This window comes from Mirounga leonina, unplaced genomic scaffold (assembly GCF_011800145.1).
Source record: "Mirounga leonina isolate KUSES-001 unplaced genomic scaffold, KU_Mleo_1.0 Mir_115, whole genome shotgun sequence".
Taxonomy (NCBI): Eukaryota; Metazoa; Chordata; class Mammalia; order Carnivora; family Phocidae; genus Mirounga; species Mirounga leonina.
The window spans coordinates 32,730,886-32,754,641 of NW_023270268.1; the positions used below are offsets into that span (position 1 = coordinate 32,730,886).

The 23,756-nt window shown below is 40.7% G+C and overlaps 2 protein-coding genes across 8 annotated transcripts in view; both read left to right on the forward strand.

The window, feature by feature from the left end:
* The window catches only part of SLC35G2 (solute carrier family 35 member G2), a 39,719-nt gene extending 25,860 nt beyond the window's left edge, over window positions 1-13,859 (forward strand). For 2 of the 4 annotated variants that reach the window (XM_034995351.1, XM_034995336.1), the window contains one exon: window positions 12,415-13,859. In XM_034995351.1, the coding sequence (XP_034851242.1) occupies window positions 12,433-13,671 (1,239 nt within the window). In that variant the 5' untranslated portion in view covers window positions 12,415-12,432 and the 3' untranslated portion in view covers window positions 13,672-13,859. Of the gene's footprint in view, window positions 1-11,137; window positions 11,279-12,414 lie in introns of those variants that run through there. The other 2 variants (XM_034995327.1, XM_034995344.1) reach the window with 2 other exon arrangements.
* An 8,416-nt stretch (window positions 13,860-22,275) lies between these two features.
* NCK1 (NCK adaptor protein 1) overlaps window positions 22,276-23,756 on the forward strand; it is a 77,276-nt gene continuing 75,795 nt past the window's right edge. Inside the window, exon 1 of one of the 4 annotated variants that reach the window (XM_034995382.1) lies at window positions 22,276-22,405. The gene's annotated coding sequence lies outside the window, so the exon portion shown is untranslated. The remainder of the gene's footprint in view (window positions 22,406-23,756) is intronic. The other 3 variants (XM_034995371.1, XM_034995390.1, XM_034995398.1) reach the window with 3 other exon arrangements.

Genomic DNA, 23,756 nt, shown 5'->3' on the forward strand with positions numbered 1-23,756 from the left:
GGCGGAGCAGCAGAGGGAGGGAGAGAAGCATGCTCCCCACTGAGCAGGGAGCCTAATGTGGGGCTTGATCCCAGGACCCTGTGATCATTACCTGAGCCGAAGGCAGACGCTTAAATGACTGAGCCACCCAGTGCACCTTGACTCCAATTTTGAAAGAAGTTCTACTGTGGATAAAATGCTTATCAGACAGCATCACATGCTACAGAGAAATCATTTGTGAAAGGAAGAGCCAACTGATGTGGCAAACTTCATTGTCTAATTTTAAGAAATTGCCCCAGCCAACCCAAACTTCAACAACCACCATCTAATCTATCAGCAGCCCTCAACCTCGAGACAAAACCCTCCACCAGTAAAAAGATTATGACTTGCTGAAAGCTCACATGATGATTAGAATTTCTTGACAATAAAATATTTTAAAATTAATGGAATGTACATTTTTAAAGATATAACACTATTGCATACTTAATAGACTACAGTACAGTGTAAACATAACTTTTATATGCACCGGGAAACCAAAAAATTCATTTGACTTGTTTTATAGCGGTATTTGCTTTATTGTGGTGGCCTGGAACTGAACCCGCAATTTCTCTGAGGTATGCCTGTATATGCATATCCTATTGATTGTTTCTCTGGAGAAGTTTCACTAAAACAGAGGATAAAGGCAGAAAATAGGGAAAGTTCTTCTGAACATTTCTGTAGTTTTAATTATCAAGGGAAACAAGGTTTTCAGTTACCTAATACTACCAATGACTGAGCAGATACTAAGAGAGATACTAAGAGATACTATCTGGGCCTGTAAGATCCTATACAGATGTCAGTATTCTTTTTTCTTTTTCTTTTTTATTGAAGTATAATTGACATACAATATCATATTAGTTTCAGGTGTACACCATAGTGGTTTGATAGTTTAAACATTACAAATTGATCCTCACATCTAGTTACCATCTGTCACCATACAAAGTTATTACGATATTATTGACTATATTCCTATGCTGTATTCTTCATCCTCATGACTTACTTATTTTATAGCTGGGAGGGAGCATGACACCCCCAACTTTGTTCTTCTTTCTCAAGTTTGCTTTTGCTATTTGAGATATCAGTAGGTTTTTTTAAAATTAATTAATTTGTCAGAGCGAGTGAGAGCACAAGCAGAGGGAACGACAGGCAGAGGGAGAAGCAGGCTCCCTGCTGAGCAGGGAGCCCGATGTGGGACTCGGTCCCAGGACCCTGGGATCATGACCTGAGCCGAAGGCAGATGCTTAACCGACAGCCACCTAGGCATTCCCGGGATGTCAGTAGTCTTAACATCATTCCCTATTCTTTTCCATGTCTCCCTCTTGGTTTTGAAATATTCTGTCCACAAACATTTATTGAGTGCCAGTATGTTCCAGGTACTGTGTTAGGGGCTGAGGATAAAATGGTGAGAAAGTCTATCAAGAAGTGTGCCATCTGGTGTGAAAGACAGGATATAAACAAATGAATTCAGGGACAGTGGGGGCACAAAGATGGGAGAGGCCAAGGAAGAGTGCAAAGGAGGAAGTAATGCTTGAGCACACCACTAAAGCACAAATGTGAGCTCAACAGAGAGACAAGGACAAAAAGGGGGAGGACCAGGTCATTCCAGACAGATAGAATAATGTGAAAGAAAAACTAAAATATATTGAGCACTTGCTAGATGCCAGATACAAAATGTTCTGTGTGTATTAACTGGTTTGTTTGTTTATTTATTTATTTATTTATTTTTAAAGATGTTATTTATTTATTTGAGAGAGAGAGAGACAGAGAGAGACAGCCAGCAGGGGGAGGGGCAGATGGAGAGGGAAAGGCACAGAATCTCAAACAGACCCGGTGCTGAGCATGGAGCCTGACGTGGGGCTCAATCCCACAACCCTGAGATCATGACCCGAGCTGAAACCAAGAGTCGGACACCCAACCAACTGAGCCACCCAGGCATCCCTGTTTTAACTAATTTAGTAGTCTCATTCTACCCTATGAGGTAATATTATCCTTATCGCAATTTTATAGAAGAGGAAATAGGCAAAGAAGTTACACAAATTTAATAAGTTCTGTAGCTAAGATTCAAATCCAGGCAGTCTGGCTTCAGTATTCATTTTGTTTTGTTTTGTTTTGTTTTAAATTTCCAGCTCTGTGCTACTCTGTCTTCTTCAGTCATGCAGCAGCACATGGAATTGTTAAATCTTAAAGCCGGAAGGGCCCTTAGATAATCTATTAGGTGGTTCTTACACAAGAAAATTATACATTAGGATTACTAGGGAGGTTTTAAAAAATACCAGTGCCTAGCATTGCCTCCCCCTCTCCCCCAAGCCACGCAGGAGAAACCACAACTCTGCCCCCCACCCCTTTTTATTTTTATTTATTTTTAAAAGATTTTATTTATTTATTTGAGAGAGAGAATGAGATAGAGAGAGAGAGCATGAGAGGGGGGAGGGTCAGAGGAGAAGCAGACTCCCTGCTGACAGCAGGGAGCCCGATGCGGGACTCCATCCTGGCAGTCCGGGATCATGACCTGAGCCGAGGGCAGTCGCTTAACCAACTGAGCCACCCAGGTGCCCCTCCCACCCCTTTTTAAAACTTAAAACTTGTGGTAAAATATGCATAACACAAAAATTACCATATTAGCCTTGTTTAAGTGTATAATTCAATGCCATTAATTACATTCACAATGTTGTGCAACCATCACTACTATTTCCAAACCATTTTCCTTACCCCAAACAGAAACTCTATAACTATTAAGCATAATTTCCCATTTCCTCTCCTCCCAGTACCTGGTAAGTTCTAACCTAGTTCCTCTTTTTATGAATTTACCTATTCTAAATACCTCATTTAAGTGGAATTATACAACAGCTGTCCTTTTGTGTCTGGCTTATTTAATTAGCATAATGCCTTCAAGGGTTGTCCATGTTGTAGTATATATTGGAACTTCATTCGTTTTTATGGCTGAATAATATTTGATTGTATGAATATACCACATTTTCTTTATTCATTCATCTGTTGAGGCACATAGGTTGTCCTCCCCTACTCCCAACCCCTGCTCACCAAACACATACTGGAGGAACCACTACTTTTTCTTTAGAGAGGGGTAGAGAGAGCGAGAAAGAAAGGAGGAGGGGGGAGAGGGAGGGGGACAGAGAGAATCCCAAGCAGGTTTCATACTCAGCACGGAGCATGATGTAGAGCTCATCTCACAACCCTGAGATCATGACCTGAGCCTGAGCTGAAATCAAGAGTTGGACGCTTCACCAACTGAGCCACCCAGGCACCCAGGAACCACTACTTTCTAAAACTTAATGCTGTCATACACAAAGAGATTAAGAGGAGGCAGAGGCTGAGTACCAAGTGGCACAGGGAAAAGTCCCAGAGGATGAAAATGTGTACAATTAGTTTGGATGGCAGGAAGCCAGGTTTTAGGATGAGATTTTCAGTGGCAGGAGTGGTCATGTGATTGAGATTTTTCTCCTACTTCCTATACAGGTATTTTGTCATCATCACCCCTATCACCTGTCAGAGAACTTATGATTTCAGGAAAATGAAAATAGTTTTGGCTATTCTGAAAGCAGAATGTGATTCTGACAGTGATAATGCTTTGTTTAAGGCAATGAAATAAATATTTTTTGTGAGATCATTTGCATGAGTAAGTGGTAGCTACTCCTGGGCTAGAATGTCAGAGCTCCTGTGGGGGATGGGAGTAAAGTTGAGAAGGTAAAGTAGGGAAAGAGGGAGGGGCTTGGGAAGAGGAAAGGAAAGAAAAGTAGGGCGGAGAGACTAATTTAGGGTACTGTGTTACAAAGTTCTAGACAACCACTGGAAGAAATTCTTTTCAACAATAGAACCTACTAACCTGCTCCACATTGCCTACCTGATGCCCTTCACATAGAGTGTGTTCAATAATGTCTATCAAATTAATTTCCTAAAGTGAATACTTTCTTTTATCTCCTTTTAAGTTCTGTCAGTTTAAAGTGAGGTAGGCAATTGGCTTTCTCCAAATTTTGAATGTTCCACCCCTCCCCAGTGCTCCCCTACTCCTAAGCCTCCTAAGGTTTCACTTCCTCACAAAGCTGAGTTGGCCCATGTTTAGTGCTTAGCACAATATCATAAATATCAATATGTCTGGCTATTGATGGTATTGCTACTATTTTCTTCATCTTTCCTTCTGTTTTCACTGGATTTTAGAGCTATTAGTTTTGCCTTTCTTTATTCTATTTGATTTCCTATTCTTGCTTTTTATCCTATTTCTGATTGTTTCTGTTAGAGTGCTGAAAGTATTGTCACAATGTCTGGCTAAATCAAGGTCTTCTTTGTCTCCTTAGTCTCTTTCTGATAGCTCATTGCAAGAATGCTTTAATCTAAGTGTTACAAAAGGGGAAATATTATTTGCCTTACATTTTTTTCCTAAGAGAGATGTAAATGGACTGTTCTTTGTCAAGCAATAATCTGATGCAATATGAGTGATGTTTTTATCGAAAGTTCTGCAATTACATATGGTATATATGTCCTAAGTAATACATCTGACTTAGAATGATTCTGTCCAGAATTTGCTCTGAAATTTCATTTTATATTTTTATAGAGGTCATATCATATTCAGTTGGCTTACCATAGGAGACTACTAGGCTGTATGTCTCCTCTTTTATTATTTATTTTTCTGTCAAATTTGCCTATGATGGGTTCCTATATATATATATAATCTAAGTATTTGATTGATGTGCCATTAGCTTTTCCTGTAGTCCCTCTTTTATTATCTTCATCAACTGTTCTGTTTCATGATTTGATTATATACTTGGTTCATTTTGATTATTTGCCACTTAGATGCAACATGAATATTATCACACTTCTAAGAAATTTAATTCCTCATGATAAATTCTTCACATCCTAAGTGTGCCTGATACAAGATAGGACATGTCCTTTACCTTCTACTCTGTTATTTCTCACTTATTATCAATATTCCTGTCTTTCAAACTCTATTAGTTTACTTAAGAAGTGATTTTCTAGTTAGAGAGGTGAGAGTTTAGAAACAAGTTCTTTTTCCTCTAAAGCAGTGTACCTTTACATAAAGATACAGGCTCAAAGAGTATTAATAAAGTACAAGCAAACTTAAATGCTGCCTTTAGTCCTTCCTGATCTTTAGGAGTTGCAGTGGGGAAGAGAGAAGAATCCCTATTCAAAGAGGAGTGTCAAGGGTTATGCCAGCCAGGGCTTAGCCTAAAGATGGGTAGAATCATGCTGATAGCCTTTGGAGCGTTAGAATGTGGGCCCCTTTTCATCAACTTGGAGGGAAGAATGGCTTCTCTCAGCAGGTCTCAGGAGGTATATTTAACAGTACAGACCCTGTGCATGTCCTGATGTCTCATGATATCCTGGAAAGGTGGTTGTTGTGTCCTCCCTTTTAGGTGATCAATTAGGTGAAGTCTTTTCATTTTCACTCAGGGACAAGACTGTCCAAGCAAATTGAGGTAATAAGGTATCTTAGGGCTAGACTGCTCGGGTATAAGGTAGTAACCTATCAGTTCTTTATATTTATTTAAAAGCCAATTTTATTTATGTTTTAACTATCACGTTAGTACTTACATTTAAACCACTATATTATAATCAAATTGTAGTAGCCAGATTTATAGCTAAGACTTTTTTTAAAAAAAGATTTTATTTATTTGAGAAAGAGAGACAGAGAGAGCACCAATGGGGAGGGGAGGGGCAGAAGGAGAGGGACAAGCCGACTCCCCAGTGAGTGGGGAACCTGATGCAGGGTTCAATTCCAGGACCCCGAGATCATGACCTGAGCTGAAGTCAGATGCCTAACTGACTGAGCCACCCAGTCACCCCTATAGCTAAGACTTTTCACCACTATAGGGATCATTCTGGTAACTAAAGAAAGAAACTCACTATCAAGTAGCATTTGCTTTAGGTATCATGAGGGGATTTTCCCATGGATTCCTACCAAGACAGTAGGCTCATCAGTGTTAAGTTTCTCAGCCTTACGAGAGAATTGATCATGGGCCTCGTGTTGTAGAATGTAGCTTAGGAAACAGTGCCTCTTTTGGACAAAAATATTGTTTTCAGGCTTGCCACACTGAATTGTCCCCATTGTTCAAGCAGACACCAAATTATGTGTCCTTTTAATCCATTTGTGTTGAGCATTTCGGGTTGGTACATTTGTAGCCAGGCAGGCTGGTCCTCTGGTCCTATTGTTTCATATTCCCTCTACTCAGCTGAGTTGTTCTACACAACTGAAATGTACACTTCTGCCTTGGAGGGCACCTTCTCACATAAATCTTTGTTAGGGGAGCTTGGAGCCGTGAGATTAGTTGAGACTCTTTGTCTCTGTGAGGAAGAAGTAGAATTGGCGCATTGGTCAGAACAACTCTCAACAGGGGGTAGAAAGTTGTGATCACTGAACTGCACAGTGGTCTTGCATGGGATATATCAAAATACTAAAAGTGTGAAATCATTAAAAAGACAAACTGATTTTGAAGAGAGCTGAATCAAAGGATCCCAATAATTACCATTTAAAACTCTTAAAATAGACATGATTATTACTCTCGTTGGTGGCAGAGCCAGAACTCAAAACCAACATTTCTGACTTTTAAATTTATTATCTCTAGAAAAAAAATTTTTTTCTCCTCTATACTTGATAAATTGTTACATATGTGTATAGTTAATTCAGGTATCCTTTTCACCTGGAAACTTGCTAAGACTCCCCTATGTTTGGGTTAGATGCCCTTTGTATGTGCTCTAGCAGCTCCTTGAATTTCATGTAGATTGCATTATAAACTTATTAAAATATTAAATTTTGACTTTGTCTCTTCCACAGTTTGTGAGCTCTATGAGTGCAGGGACCATGCCTGTTTTATCTTCATATTTATAGAGCCTAGCGTGGTGCTGGGCTTATGGTACCTCAATTAATATTTATTGAAATGAACATACATTGACTTACACGTGCAAAAATGTAAGAACTAGTTAGGATTTCAGGTTCTGTTTAAGAACTGTATTCATGAAACCTGAAATTAAATGAAAACTAGAGAGACTGAAGAAGATTTTTATGTATCTCTTCAGTATAAGATTATTTTTGAATCAGTGGGGCACAATATAATATTAATAGTGCTTAGAAATACCTGGAATATATCTGTCATAGACTAATCCATTGACAGAAAAGAACAGAAATTGCACAGTGCAAAGAATAGTTTAAAGTATGCAGTTGGACTAGGATTAAATATACTAATGTATGCCTAACAGGATGTAGAATAAAACTTTTCTCTTACTTTGGAATAAACATCCATGATTCTAAAATGAAGGGCAAAATGTACCCCTTTCCTTTCCTTTCTCCTTTCCCCTTCCTTTCCCTTCCCTTTCCTTTCCTTCCTGCCCTCCTTCCTTCCCCCCCCCCTCCTTCTTCCCTTCCCTTCCCTCCTTCCTTCCTTTCTTATTAAGTAGGCTCCACGCCCAGTGTGGAGCCCAACACAGGGCTTGAACTCATGACCCTGAGATGGAGACCCCAGTAGAGATCACTGAACTGACTGAGCCGCCCTGGTGCCCCAAAATGTTCCACTTTCTAAAGCGCATCAATTAGGGCCAGAAATAAGAGGCCTTTCACTTTAACTATCACTGAGATCACTATTCCTTCCCATTCCTTAAAATACTGGGAAGCACAGTGGGGTATTCTAGTTATCTACTGTAGGTAACAAATCATTCTAAAGCTGAGTAGCTTAAAACAACAATCATTTTATTATCTATCATAGTTTCTGTAGATCAGGAATTTGGGAAGGACTTGGCGGGGAGATTCTGACTCAGGGTCTCTTATATACTTGAAGTCAGATGGGTGGCTACAGTTGGAGCAGTTGGAGGGGGTTGGCCAGGAATTTCTCTCTTTATATAGTCTCAGGACTACATAAGGACTACCATGTGGTTTCTCTACATGGGCTAGTTTGAGCTTCCTCATACCTTGGTAGCCTCAGAGCAGTCAGACTGCTTATCTGTTGGCTCAGAGCTCCAAGCAAAAGTATTGCAGCTAGGAAGGCATAGCTATATCACTTTTTATGACCTAGCCTCAGAAGTCACAATATGTCACTTCTGCCATACTCTATTGGTTGAAATCGTCACAAAAGCCTACTTACTTTTAATGTGAGGGAATATAGACTCCACCTCTCTATTTAATAATGTTAAATTCACATTTAAAAAAATCCCAAACATCAAGTATGGGAGATACTAGATTTGTGGTTCTCTTTGGAAAAATACAGTCTGTTACAGCGATCATATTATCTGTTATGGGTCTTTGGTTTAAGAAAAATGTTACGCTTTTTCCTGATGGGAGAAAGGAGAGGCAAGTCCCCCCTTCTAGCTGTGAAGATTACCAGATCATTATGTGCAATGATTGAGTGTGCCTTCTCATTCTCCATTTGGAAGTCTGTTTAGACAGCACATTTTAATTTGCCCTTTGCTTGCCTGAACAAAGAGAAATAAAATTGGAGAGAAGGGGGCAGCGGCAAATGGTCCGGACACTCACTGGAGTGGTAAGGATATGTGAATTTCCTGGGACCAAGTGGATACTGTTGGTGCCTGCCCAAGAGAGCTGTCCAACAAGGAAGAGGACCAAACAACAAAAATCTGTGGGCCATAAGCCCTATGGCAGGAGGTGCTCTCACATCAGGGATTTATGCATTAGGGGGGCCCTACAAAATTTACCCAAGATAGCCTGCATTTGGATACCTATAACCTAGAGAGTATCAGTGATCTATCAGAGTTAACAGAGAAACAAAGACAACAATGAAGGAGTGATTTCCAACATGTTATCAGAGTGAGGTCCAGAACCAGTAAGAGATTTATTACAAGGAATTGGCTAATATAATTGTGGGGGCTAAATAAAAGAGTCTGAGGTATTTAGGGCAGACAGCCAGGAAGAGAAGATCAAGAGCATGTTGGAACCCCATAAGCACAGGCTGAAGCTTCTTGCCCACAAACAGTAAGGAGAAGATCATGAGCAGCCTGGGACTCCAAGGGCATCAACTGTTTGGAATCTCCAAGCTCAAGAAAGGCCTAAGCCCTCTTTTATTTTTATTTTTTTAAGATTTTATTTATTTATTTGACAGAGAGAGACACAGCAAGAGAGGGAACAGAAGCAGGGGGAGAGGGAGAGGGAGAGGGAGAGGGAGAAGCAGGCTTCCCGCTGAGCAGGGAGATCGATGAGGGGCTCTAAGCCAGGACCCTGGGACCATGACCTGAGCTTAAAGACTGAGCCTCCCTGGCGCCCCAGGCCTAAGCCCTCTTTCAAAGGGCTTACCCAATCAGGTCAGGCCCATACAGAATAGACTTTATTTTGATTAACCTAAAGCCAACTGATTAGGGACTTTTTTTTTTTTTTTTTTTTTTTTAGAGAGAGAGGGCATGTGTGAGTGGTGGGGGTTGGGGGGTGGGGCAGAGGGAGCAGGAGAGGAATCTTAAGTAGGCTCCATGCCCAGTGTAGAGCTGGACGCTGGCTCAATCTCATGACCCTGAGATCATGACTTGAGCTGAAATCAAGAGTTGGAGGCTTAACCAACTGAGCCACACAGATGCCTCTGATTGAGGACTTTTATCACATCTGCAAAATGCCTCCACAGCAACACCTATATTAATGTTTGATTAAATAACTGGGGAATGTAGTTCAGCCAGCCAAGTTTCCACATCAAAAAGCCATCACGCAACAACAGCAAATATAAAACATGCATCCCTTTCTTTTTCCTTCTTCCCTGTGCCAATACACCAGGAGAGCTGGAGCCTAGAATAGAGAGATGGAGGAGGTGTCCCAGAGGCAGACTACATCGCCCTCCCGCAGACTCCAAAGGGAGGGAATGAGAGGAGTAAAATGGCAGACCACATCCTCTCCCTATCCATGACCCTGGAGCTACAAATCTGGCCTGCAATCGGAAATGGGAAAGCTTTGAATGGATATAAGACAAAATTTTAACAATGGACAGCACATCAGAAGTTATGGGTTCTAACAGAGATGTCAGCAAGACACTGACTAGCAAGGAAAGGAGATTTAACATAGTAAATTTGGGTACAATGACTAGAGACGAAACTCAGCACTGAGTTGAGACACCTAAATAACAAAATGATTAGAGGCGCCTGGGTAGCTCACTCGGTTGTGTCTGCCTTTGGCTCAGGTCATGATGCTGGGGTCCTGGGATCAAGGCCTGCATTGGGCTCCCTGATCAGCGGGGAGCCTGCTACTCCCTTTCCCTCCCGCTCCACCTGCTTGTGCTCTCTCTCTCTCCCTCTGTGAAATGGATAAATAAAATCTTTAAACAAAAAAATGATTAGATTACAAAATTAGAACTACTGCAGATGTTAGACAAGGAAGAAAAAAAATAAATGGGGAAGCTTAAGGGAAGTTTTTTGTTTTGAATCTTTAAAAGACAGATTAAAGTGATAGTGGTATAACATAGATGGACTTTAAGGGAGAAAGATTGGGGCTAGTTAGGATGCTATTGCAATATTCTAAATAGGAATTAACAATAACCTGATCCAGAATTACAAAGGTAAAATGGAATTGGAGAAGGAAAAATCTGAGAAATATTTCAAAGACAAGAACAATAAGATTGATGACCAAATAGAAGTGTGATAGCAGAAAGGATAATTCAGAATATTCCTTGGTTTCTAACTTGGGGAACTGGAGAAATGGTGGTATTGCAAACATAAATTCAGTGAGGTATTGAGAAAATCACTTTAAGTTAGGGAAGGAAAATCTATTTGGGAGACCAAGACATTCAATTTGGGATTATTGAAGCTGAAGTCACAATTTGATACAAATTGGAATAAAAAAACATCAGACTAGCTTGATAGTAATATGTAGGAAGGACTGCAAGTGGGAGGTCCAGGTTAGGAAAATGAAGAATTTGGAGGCACAGGTGGTGTTTTTTAAAAATGATTTCTTCCACCTGAAGATAGTGTCATTTAGAAGAAAAAAGAGTAAAGAGGAATGAAACAGTTGGCTACCCAGATGGTGTCAAAGAACTAAATAGGATTTGATTTCTAGACCATGGTTTAAGATCCTGGAACTGGTGAGTTCTTGGCAAGGACAGGAAGTATGTCATAAGGACAAAAACAACAACAACAAAAAGGTTTAGTCCTTTTTTTAAATTTTTTTTTTCAGAGGGGAGGGGAAGAATCAAAGAAGAAATTGTTCTTAGAAAAAAAGAACAAACAGGAAAGAGAACTGAGTGAACAAATACAAGTCTTGGAGAAAGAATAACAACGTAGAAGATACCCAGTGTTTCAAGAAGGGTGAAAGGTGAAAGAAAGGAAGCTGAATTCTTGTTAACATTTACTGAGAGTTCATGATATGTCAGTACTGTGGCAAATTCTTTATATGCATTATCTCATTTAATCCTTACAACAAGCTTTTTTCCCACTTAACAAAATGTCGTGGACATTTGTGTCAATAAAGATCTGCATCGTCATTTTTAATGGATGTATAGCATAGTATTCCATTGTATGAAGGGTCATTGTGGTAAGCTACAGTGAACCCTCCTACTCATTTTTTCTACACTTTTTTGTATGCTTTTTCTTAACAGATGAACATCTTGTTTTAGTTTGTAATTTCATTTTTTGAACAATATTGTGATTCAAAAATAAAAATACAAAAATGTATATAGTATAAATGTTTTCTTCCACTCTTGTTCCCTGTTCCACCCTAACAATTATTAGTTTATTTTTATCTTTCCATAATTCCTTTATGTTATATAAGCATATATAAAAATATATTATTTTTTCCTTTTTTTAAAACACATAAGTGATCATATCTTTAGGATAAAATCTTAGAAGTGATATTGCTAAATTAAAGGGTAGTTTCAGTTAAAATCTTAAAATATATTGACCAATTGCTTATCAGAAAGGTAGTACACACCAACAATGCATGACTGTCACTAAATCCATTTTACTTATTTTCTTATTTTGATCTATCTATATATATAAATATGTATGAGGAGTCCAGAATAAATGTTAAAAAGACTGTAATTTGTACTATAAAGCTAACTGTGATATTATACAGAAGTGATAATACAAAAAACTTTGGACTTACCTGTTTAAAATTTATAATATAGATAGAGGAACACAATGAAAAGGAAAGGTTTTATCTAAGTTATTTACTTTTCTGTGTTTTTCTTACTGGATGAGTGGGGAAACAGGTAGGAATGAAAAGATGAATGAAAAATTTCAGTTGTTTGTAGTGCAAAGATAAGTAACAGCTGAATGAGACAAAGAATAAGCAGAAGGAGAAGTAGGGGCAGGTGTCAGATGAGAGTGAAAAATGCAGGTTTTTTACAACCTCTACTTTCTATGATTAAATTGGTGCGTATGATTGTAATAGAAATCAAAACTAAATTTCAACTGAGTATGTACATTTATCTCTTTTTTTTTCTTACATAGAATTGATTATCTGAAGAAATGGATACTTCTCCCTCCAAAAAATATCCAGTTAAAAAACGGGTGAAAATACATCCCAACACGGTGATGGTGAAATATACTTCCCATTATCCCCAGCCTGGGGATGACGGATATGAAGAAATCAATGAAGACTATGGAAATTTTATGGAAGAAAATCCAAAGAAAGGCCTGCTGAGTGAAATGAAAAGAAAAGGAAGAACTTTCTTTGGAACCATGGATACTCGACCTCCGCCAACAGAAGACCCAATGACCAATGATTTTGGACAATTCCAGAGCTTTGCAGAAAAAAATATTTTTCAATCCAGAAAAATGTGGATAGTGCTGTTTGGATCTGCTTTGGCTCATGGATGTGTAGCTCTTATCACTAGGCTGGTTTCTGATCGTTCTAAAGTTCCGTCTCTAGAGCTGATTTTTATCCGTTCTGTCTTGCAGGTCTTATCTGTGCTAGTTGTATGTTACTACCAAGAGGCCCCCTTTGGACCCAGTGGATACAGATTACGACTCTTCTTTTACGGCGTATGCAATGTCATTTCTATCACCTGTGCTTATACATCATTTTCAATAGTTCCTCCCAGCAATGGGACCACTATGTGGAGAGCCACAACCACAGTCTTCAGTGCCATTCTGGCTTTTTTACTTGTAGATGAGAAAATGGCTTATGTTGACATGGCTACAGTTGTTTGCAGCATCTTAGGTGTTTGTCTTGTCATGATCCCCAACATTGTTGATGAAGACAATTCTTTGTTAAATGCCTGGAAAGAAGCCTTTGGGTACACTATGACCGTGATGGCTGGACTGACCACTGCTCTTTCCATGATAGTATACAGATCTATTAAGGAGAAGATCAGCATGTGGACTGCACTGTTTACCTTTGGTTGGACTGGGACAATCTGGGGAATATCTACTATGTTTGTTCTTCAAGAACCCATCATCCCATTAGATGGAGAAACCTGGAGTTATCTCATTGCCATATGCGTCTGTTCCACTGCAGCATTCTTAGGAGTTTATTATGCTTTGGACAAATTCCATCCAGCTTTGGTCAGCACAGTACAACACCTGGAGATTGTAGTAGCTATGGTCTTGCAGCTTCTAGTGTTACACATATTTCCTAGTGTCTATGATGTTTTTGGAGGGGTAATCATTATGATTAGTGTTTTTGTCCTTGCTGGTTATAAACTTTATTGGAGGAATTTAAGAAGGCAGGATTATCAGGAAATTTTAGACTCTCCCATTAAATGAATACTTGATTATTATCTTGTTAACATTTAGTTATTAATAGGTACACTGCCATTTTAATGTTTACCTATAAATGTCTTGTGTTGTATAACTGACAGGGTGGCATATAAAATTAATATATGCAGATGTAGAAAATTTATTCTAGTCTAATATGTTAAAAAACAAATATTAAATATGTGAAACACCATGAACCCAGTGTCTCTACTGTTATTAACAAAAGGTAATTGTGGTAGGATAATGTTAACTTTCATCACTAAAAAACATAATACTTGAGGAAATGACCCCTTTCCAATGGAACTTCTGTGGCCTTAAAAAAATGTTCATGCACAATGTTCTACAAATGTTCAATAAAAATCTTTCAATATTCAAAAATCTTCATTGGTGAAAAGGACACAATAGGGTGAAATGCTTAATACCAAGCCCTGATTTGTCATCTATTTACATTAGAAACTAGAGGTGACTAGGTTGGGTAAGGGAGCCTGAGTTGAGGCAAGAAAGAGGGAACAAAGGAAAACAGCTGGTTTTTCAATGACCATAGTGGTTGTCCTACTTTCAAACAGGAAATTGCTCTTCCCTTTGCTATGGCTACCTTAGGTAATGCATAGGAAATGGAAGTAGGGAGAAGATTGGATTCTAGACGGTCCATGACATTTTGTGCCTGATGGTGGGAGACTTAATGTTGGGGCAGGATCTACTTACCCTCAGTTTTACAGATCTTTTCCAAAACTGCCCTTGTTTATGATTTTGTAGCAAATATATGTGTGAGCTGCAGTAAAGGTAATCCTTACCCCTGAAAAAAGACACTAACAGGAATCACGGTATAGCAGAAAATTGACACAACATGGTAACTTGAAATTCTTTTCAAAAGGGCATAAAAGTCAGTAAAAGCATATCAGGTAGCATTAATCTGGGTCTAATTTGGGCAATTTTACTAATTTAGCACAACAAATGTTGATATGGTTATTAAGCTATTGTTATTGTTATTGAGTTTTTTTAACTCCAAATTCACTCTTCTGTACTAACCTCTGTGATGCTATGGCTCAGACCTTGCAAATTATATTTTTCCTATACTGGCTGGTGTCTCACTAGGTTCCATCAATAAAGGGCATTAGAGGGAGACTAGAAGACAGGAGAAGGGGAGAAAGGATTTCCTCCTTTCCATTGGTTTGCAGTTTCTGTCATTGTTACCCCAGCAATAAGCAATATCCCTTTGCTCCAGCAGCAGCAACTGATCTCAGCCTTGAGCTTCTTTTGGCACTCCTCCATCCCCCAGCAGCCTCATCATATCCCTCTTAGTAGGAGGAGGACCAGATAAACAGCATCCTTTCTGGGATCTGAGCTATAGCTCACCTGGGTCATTCCTCTGAGCTTCAGACAGCTTATAGTCCAACCTTGACCTCTCTTTTTCACTTGCCCTAAAGGTGGTAGCTGCTCTGTACAGTTATCACCTCTGGGCTACTGCAGTGCTCCCTTTTTGCTTTTTCAGTCCATCAATACCCAATACTAGATTCTTTCTGTTATAATATCTTGTGATTTCTGTCTTCTTGACTAATATGTCTCTAAACCTTTCCCCAAATAGCCCACAATCATTAGTAGGGTATCTGTGCTTTTGGGAAGATGTTAATGTTCAGATTTTCCAGGAATTACCAGACACTGGCTCTCAACTATCCAAACTGAAGAAATTATCCAAATTGAAGCATAGAAAGAAAAAGTTTTGAAAAAAAATGAACAGAGCCTGGAATGACCTGTACTAAGGACTAAGAAGTCTAGCGTAAGTATAAATGTAGTCTCAGAAAAGGAGAGAGAGGGAAAGGGGCAGAAAAAAATATTTGGAGAAATACTGGCCAAAAGATTTCTAAATTTGATAAAAGGAAACAACAATATGAGCCAGTAATCCACAGATCCAGGGAAATAAGTGAACCCCAAGCAGCATAAATACAAAGAAAACCACACCTAGAAACATAGTGCAACTGCTGATAAACAAAGATAAAGAAACAAAACTTTAAAAGCAGAAGAAAAGGGGCGCCTGGGTGGCTCAGTCGTTAAGCGTCTGCCTTCGGCTCAGGTCATGATCCCAGGGTCCTGGGATCGAGCCCCACATCGGGCTCCCTGCTCTGCGGGAAGCCTGCTTCTCCCTCTCCCACTCCCCCTGCTTGTGCTCCTGCTCTCGCTATGTCTCTCTCTGTCAAATAAATAAATAAAATCTTTAAAAAAAAAAAAAAGAAAAAGAAAAAAAGACATATGACATACAGGAAAACAGTAAGACAGCTTCTCATCAGAAACACTGGAGGCCTCACTCTCACACTATTGTTCAACATAGTACTAGAAGTCCTAGCAACAGCAATCAGACAACAAAAAGAAATAAAAGGTATTCAAATCGGTAAAGAAGAAGTCAAACTCTCTCCTTTCGCAGATGACATGATACTTTATGTGGAAAACCCAAAAGACTCCATCCCCAAATTACTAGAACACATACAGCAATTCAGTAATGTGGCAGGATACAAAATCAATGCACAGAAATCAGTTGCTTTCTTATACACTAACAATGCAACTGTAGAAAGAGAAATTAGAGAAATGATTCCATTTACAATAGCACCAAAACCCATAAGACCCTCAGAATAAACCTAACCAAAGAGGTAAAGGATCTATACTCTAGGAACTACAGAATACTCAGGAAAGAAATTGAAGAAGACACAAAAAGATGGAAAAACATTCCATGCTCATGGATCGGAAGAATAAACATTGTTAAAATGTCTATGCTACCCAGAGCAATCTATACCTTCAATGCCGTCCCGATCAAGATTCCAATGACATTTTTCAAAGTGCTGGAACAAACAATCCTAAAATTTGTATGAAATCAGAAAAGCCCCTGAATTGCCAAGGAAATGTTGAAAAAAGAAAAACAAAGCTGGGGGCATCATGTTGCCCGATTTCAAGCTATATTACACAGCAGTGATCACAAGACAGCATGGTATTGGCACAAAAACAGACATATAGACCAATGGAACAGAATAGAGAGCCCAGATATGGACCCTCAACTCTATGGTCAAATAATCTTTGACAAAGCAGGAAAAAATGTGCAATGGAAAAAAGACAGTCTCTTCAATAAATAGTGCTGGGAAAATTGGACAGCTACATGCAGAAGAATAAAACTGGACCATTCTCTAATACCATACACAAAGATAAACTCAAAATGGATGAAAGACCTCAATGTGAGACAGGAATCCATCCAAATTCTAGAGGAGAACATAGGCAGTAACCTCTTTGACATCGGCCACAGCAACTTCTTTCAAGATACATCTCCAAAGGCTAGTGAAACAAAAGCAAAAATGAACTTTTGGGACTTCATCAAGATAAAAAGCTTCTGCACAGCAAAGGAAACAGTCAACCAAACAAAGAGGCAACCCACAGAATGGGAGAAGATATTTGCAAATGACACTACAGATAAAGGGCTGGTATCTATGATCTATAAAGAACTTCTCAAACTCAACACTCAAAAAACAAATAATCAAGTCAAAAAATGGGCAGAAGACATGAACGGACACTTGTCCAAAGAAGACATACAAATGGCTAACAGACACATGAAAAAATGTTCATCATCATTAGCCATTAGGGAAATTCAAATCAAAACCACACTGAGATACCACCTTACACCAGTTAGAATGGCAAAAATTGACAAAGCAAGAAACAACAAATGTTGGAGAAATTGTGGAAAAAGGGGAACCCTCTTACACTCTTGATGGGAATGCAAGCTGGTACAGCCACTTTGGAAAACAGTGTGGAGGTGCCTCAGAAAATTAAAAATAGAGCTACCCTATGACCCAGCAATTGCACTACTGGGTATTTACTCCAAAGACACGTAGTGTCTTTGTCTTTACCCCAAAGACATGTAGTGAAAAGAAGGGCCATATGCACCCCAATGTTCATAGCAGCAATGTCCGCAAGAGTCAAACTGTGGAAAGAGCCGAGATGCCCTTCAACAGATGAATGGATAAAGAAGATGTGGTCCGTATATACAATGGAATATTACTCAGCCATCAGAAAAGATGAATACCCAACTTGTACATCAATATGGACGGGACTGGAGGAGATTATGCTAGGTGAAATAAGTCAAGCAGAGAAAGTCAATTATCATATGGTTTCACTTATTTGTGGAACGTAAGGAATAGCATGGAGGACAGTAGGAGAAGGAAGGGAAAAATGAAAGGGGGAAATCAGAGGGAGAGATGAACCATGAGAGACTATGGACTCTGAGAAACAAACTGAGGGTTTTAGAGGGGAGGGGGGTGGGGGGGATGGGTTAGCCTGGTGATGGGTATTAAGAAGGGCACATACTGCATGGAGCACTGGGTGTTATACGCAAACAATGGATCATGGATCACTACATCAAAAACTAATGATGTATTGTATGGTCACTAACATAACATAATAAAATAAAATTAAAAAAAAAAAAAAGAAGAAACACTGGAGGCCAGAAAAGAATAGAATGACATTTTAAAGTGGTGAAGAATAGGGCGCCTGGGTGGCTCAGTTGGTTAAGCGACTGCCTTCGGCTCAGGTCATGATCCTGGAGTCCCAGGATCGAGTCCCGCATCGGGCTCCCTGCTCAGCAGGGAGTCTGCTTCTCCCTCTGACCCTCTCCCGTCTCATGCTCTATCTCATTCTCTCTCTCAAATAAATAAAATCTTAAAAAACAACAACAACAACAAAACAAAACAAAAAGTAAAGTGAAGAATACCGCTCTGATGGCTTCTTATCCCCCATAGGATAAAGGCTAAGGTCCTTAACTCCTATAACCTGCTATTGCTTACTTTTCTAGTCATCTTTAGCGATGAAACAAGAAAGCATTGGGTAGAAAGTAGATAGGCAAAAGCCACATATGAAATTGCAGTATGGTAACTTAGAAGGAATGGAGTTACATGTTCTTATGGGGTGGAAGTTGTCCCAGAGACTTCCTTCAGCAATATTGTGTAATACCTTTTCAATTGTGTAATACCTTTTTAAATGCAGGCCCCTCTATGTGGAAAACCCATCTCTTCTTTGCCTACTTATTTGCCTGACTAGCCTGACCATACAAATCCCCCTGTGGTTTAATGTCCCCCTATACATTTTTATAGCTGTATTAACTATATTAATAATAAATATATTTAAATCTCATTCTCTGACACTGGATTGAACTCCTTTCAGTTAAGACTGATCTTTAGATTTCCAGCACCTATTATAGTGCCTACCACAGAGTGGACTCAATAAATTTTTGTTGAATTAATTCCCATAAAAGCATAACAATACTCAGTCCAGAAATTAAATTTAGTTACCAGGGTCCACTAATTTCTATACTTCACAGTCAAGCTTGTGATTAGTTACTTCTTGTTGATTAGTAAGTAGGGCTTTTTTGTTGTTGTTGCCCTAAACAGTCCTACCTGGCAGTGATGCTAAACCAGATCATCCTCTAATCATTTCTAACTATAAGCTATCAAGTTTCCTGGGAAAGATCTTGAGACATGGAGGCTTATTTTCCCCTTCCTGTCTTCCCAAATCCTTTCCTTCAGGATTAATAAAGTGAGCTGCCTACATGTTTTTATCCTAGACAGATTAGCTATCCCTATCCAAAGCCCCGTTTCCAGTCCATAGGTCATAAGTTTTGGTCTAAATATTATTGTCACATGATTCTGGCTAGTCCCTGGGCCACTCAGCAATAATTAGCAGGGGTGATTCCCATTTTTGGTTTGAGTTCTGCTAAAAGAGGGGAAGAAGAAGCCATGTGAATGTTAATATTTGGAAGTTGGGGAGACAGGGTGTATGGAAGGAAGTCTCTGGGACAACTTCCACCCCATAAGAACATGTAACTCCATTCCTTCTAAGTTACCATACTGCAATTTCATATGTGGCTTTTGCCTATCTACTTTCTACCCAATGCTTTCTTGTTTCATCGCTATTTCTTTTTTTCCTTCAATTCCTTCACCTTTTCATATGTTTTTTGAGCTTTTCTTTTCTTTCTCTTTCTTTCTTTCTAAAAGATTTTATTTATTTATTTGACAGAGAGAGACACAGCAAGAGAGGGAACACAAGCAGTGGGAGTGGGAGAGAGAGACGCAGGCTCCCCACTGAGCAGGGAACCTGACACAGGGCTCGATCCCAGGACCCTGGGATCATGACCTGAGCCGAAGGTAGATGCTTAAAGACTGAGCCACCCAGGCACCCCTTTCTTTCTTTTTTTTTTTTTTTTAAATTTCCTGGTAAGAATGGGTGATGAGGAAACTTAAAGAAGGAAAACTAAAAGGAAAAAACATGTTTACAGGGAACTAAAAACCCTTTTAAAAGAAAGCTCTTTCCCTTATTTCTTCTATTGCTTAAATAGGTGGCACACAGTAGTCAAGAGATCTAGATCAAAATCTTGTGAAGGGTCTGTTCAGACCACTGGTTCATTCAAAATATGTATTCCCTTACAAAATAAAATCTAAACTTACAACTTCAGCATATTTTTCTGGGTTTATTTTCCCCACTTACGGCAGTGGTATAAGCTACCTGATGGCAGGAACCACTTTACCTGTTGTATTTGTATAAACACCCCCAACCCATCACATGTTAAATATATAAGTCGAATTGAACTGAGCCAGGTTTTGCTAACAGTTTGTTGTATGATTTTGGAGAAACAGTTTTCACCTCTGGACAATCATTTCTCCAGCTTAAAAAAATGAATATAATAGCATCTCAATCCATAAACTTTATAAGATGTATCAACAAATAAAACTATTGTATTAGCTTGAGCTGCCAATAACAAAATACCAGCAACAGAAATTTAATTTCTCCTGGTTCTAGAAGCTGAAGTCCCACATCAGTATGCCATCATGGTCAATTACAGGTGAGAGCTCTCTTCCAGGCTTGCACATGGCCCTTTCTCACTCCTCTCATGGTGGAGATAGAGAGCAAGCTCTCTGCTGTCTCTTTTTACAGGAACACTAATCCTATAGTAGTAGGGCCCCACTCTTATATCAACCTTAAGTACCTCCTAAAGGCCCTGTCTTCAAATACAGTCACATTAGGGGTTAGGGCTTCAACATACGAATTTTGTGAGGGGACAAACTCAGTCCATAGTAGCCATTATAAATATGCAAAGGAATTTAGACCATTAGAATAAATTTGAAGTTCACTTATATTATTCACTTTGGATGCTAATAATGGGATATAGACATACAGTAGCTGTTGCCCAGAGTTTCATGGTTTACTTGCCAGAGCCAACTTGAAGCCAGGAAGGGGTGGAAGGTGATTTGTGCTTGACCTTGTGGTCCTAAATAATGGCAACCAAACCACATACCTCAGAACTCAAATGAATAATTTTGAAGTTAGGGTGCCTGGGTGGCTCAGTTGGTTAAGCAACTGCCTTTGGCTCAGGTCATGATCCTGGGGTCCCGGGATCGAGTCCCGCATCGGGCTCCCTGCTCGGCAGGGAGTCTGCTTCTCCCTCTGACCCTCCCCCTCTCGTGCTGTCTCTCTTATCCTCTCTCTCTCTCTCAAATAAATAAATAAAATCCTTTAAAAAAAATAATAATTTTGAAGTTAAATGCAGAAGAATGTGAACCCTTGGGACTTACAGTTAGGCCAGGATTAAAGAAGGGAAAGGAAGCTGTATTAACGCCTTAAACAATATTTACTTACCATCTATGTAGTTGGCAGTAGGGAAAAATACTGACATGGTTCCTGACTTAATGAGTTTACCATCTACGTGGGGATACGGACCAACTCAACAGCTTGTTTGGGGAAAATACCTGTGCTCCATGAAAAGTATCCAACCCAGCCGGTTTCCCTGAGGAGGCGACGCCTAAGCGGAGCCGAGCCACAAAGATGGTTCAGAAGGCATGAGGCAGGTTGAGGTGGGGGGCTGCAGTACTGGAGTGGGGAGAACCAACTTAGTGATGACCGGGCAGGTGGCTGGGACTGGGCCGCTAAGAATGGGCACACTTGGCACCGAAGGTCATTGTCCTCCTCACAGCATGGCTACCACAGCTGAGACTGGAAGCTATCCACGCACCAGGGCACCTGGAAGGCCCTTAGAGAGTCATCTTATTTCGGTTTGTGGCTCAAATTAACCGTACATCTTACATTTTTCTCTCAGGTTCCCATTTCCAGGCCTTTTGGTTTGTTTTTCATTTTCTCTCCCTGCCCCTAAAAACCTTCTGTTGGGCAAGACCCTCTTTAATGCAGAAACCAGGAAGAAGCTCCCAGAACAGCTGGGGCTGAACTAGGGAAGCAGTAATTTCTGCTGCGGAGTCTAATGTGGCGCTGAGGAGGAAGGCCCAAAGTAATCGGCTACAGCAACCGGAGAGGCAAAAACGACAAGAGCCAGGCCAGGCCAGGCACTCTTCACCCTCTCGCTCACTCTCCGCTGGACAGCCTCAGCTTGATCCACGCCCAGCACAGCACTTGATTGACAGGCGGGCCGGCCCAATCCGAGCGCGGCGCAGACAGCTCTCGCTTCAGGGATAGGAGAAAAAGGAGCGACTGAACCTATCGGATTGCGCCGGGAGGGGGTTTCCTGCCCGCGCGGATCCGCCCACGGCCTCCCGGCCAGTCGGCGCCGGAGCCCCGCCCGCCCGCCGCGCGCGTCCCGCCCCTCTCCCGAGAGCTACGCGGCGGCTGAGCGGAGGCCTCGTGCCGTAACGGCCATCGCGGCGGCCGCGGCGGTCTCCCGGTGCCCTCCTCAGGTGAGCTGGGGCCGCACGGGCCCGGCAGAGGGAAGGTGAGACGGTCCTGCCAGTAGGCAGACGCACAGACAGCCTTTCCTCTCCCCGTGCGTCCACATAGCCTGTTACTCGCTGCGTTGCTTCCTCTTCTCCGGCGAAGTTAGCCCCCTGGGCGCCGTCTGCCGGCCCTGAGCTGAGCCGGAGGGGGCGGGGAGGCCGCTTGGCCGGGCCTGGGCGTTTGCATCGCGGCTCCGCGCGATCCTCTGGCCAGTGCCCGGGACCGCGCAGCCCCAGGCCTCGCTCCGGCCGGCCGCTCCTGCGGGGCTGGGAGGTCGAGTGTGCGGCGCTCGCGCTCCCCTGTTTCTTTCTCTCCCTAAAAAGTCCTGTTGTCTGTTGTGGCGTAATCCGAGGCGGGGGAAGGTAGGGACGTGGTAGAGGAGGGGACGGGCGCACTCACCTCCAGCCCTACAGGAGGGGAGGGGGCCGTAACCTGTGCTGAGGGTGGACATCCTTGGGATGCTCCCTGGGCCCCTCCCCCCAGCCCCAGCAGTTTCCCCCGTTCTCGGGAAATCGAGGTTAATTTAATCATACGGACCTGCTGTAGTTTCGTACGCTTGCTTGTTGCTTCGGCTGTGAGCTTTTGACTTAAGTGTAATATATCCGGTAAAAACAAAAAACAAAAAACAAAAACTAAGTAATGGTTTTGTGACGTTCTGTGGTGTTTTCATAAAAGTTAAATTTGCCGTTAGAAGCTCGGGAAGCTGGATTTTTTTAGGGCTGAGAACTGTAACATTATAGGCGCTTAGTTATTGTCGAACGGATGAGCTGGTCACCTAAAAATAATTTCACCCGTTAGATTTGGTAAGAAAACATAGGAGTTAGGAAAGAAAAGTTGAGAATTTCGAATCCCATCTTGGGTGGTGAGCAAAGAAGCTCAGTGTCTGGTCAAAACGGGTAAATGTTGCAAGAGGTATTCATTTTTAAAAGTCTTACTTTGGTAGATTGATGAAAAACGAACTATACAATTTACTAAGCATCTGGAAAGCACTGTTCCTAAAATCTTAATCTTCAGCGAGGTGAAATGGGGAAATAATCCAAGAAGGTTTTGTTTGTTTGATAATTGTCAGTTATATTCAGTTCTTAAGTAGGCTCCCATTCACAGTTTGATAGTAACAAGGAATACCATTCACAGTTTGATAGCTACAAGGAATATGCATTGGTTGATTAATAGTAGTTTTCATTCCATCTTGATCATGGACTGTGGAATTTTCTTTTTTGGGAAAATTGTGATTTGGAGGAATTAGCTATAATATCAGTTAAACCCTATTCGCAGAGTGCTGGAGACTCAGCTGTGCTTGTTCACATATTAAATTTTAAATTGTTCGCTTTATTTTTCTGTGCATTATC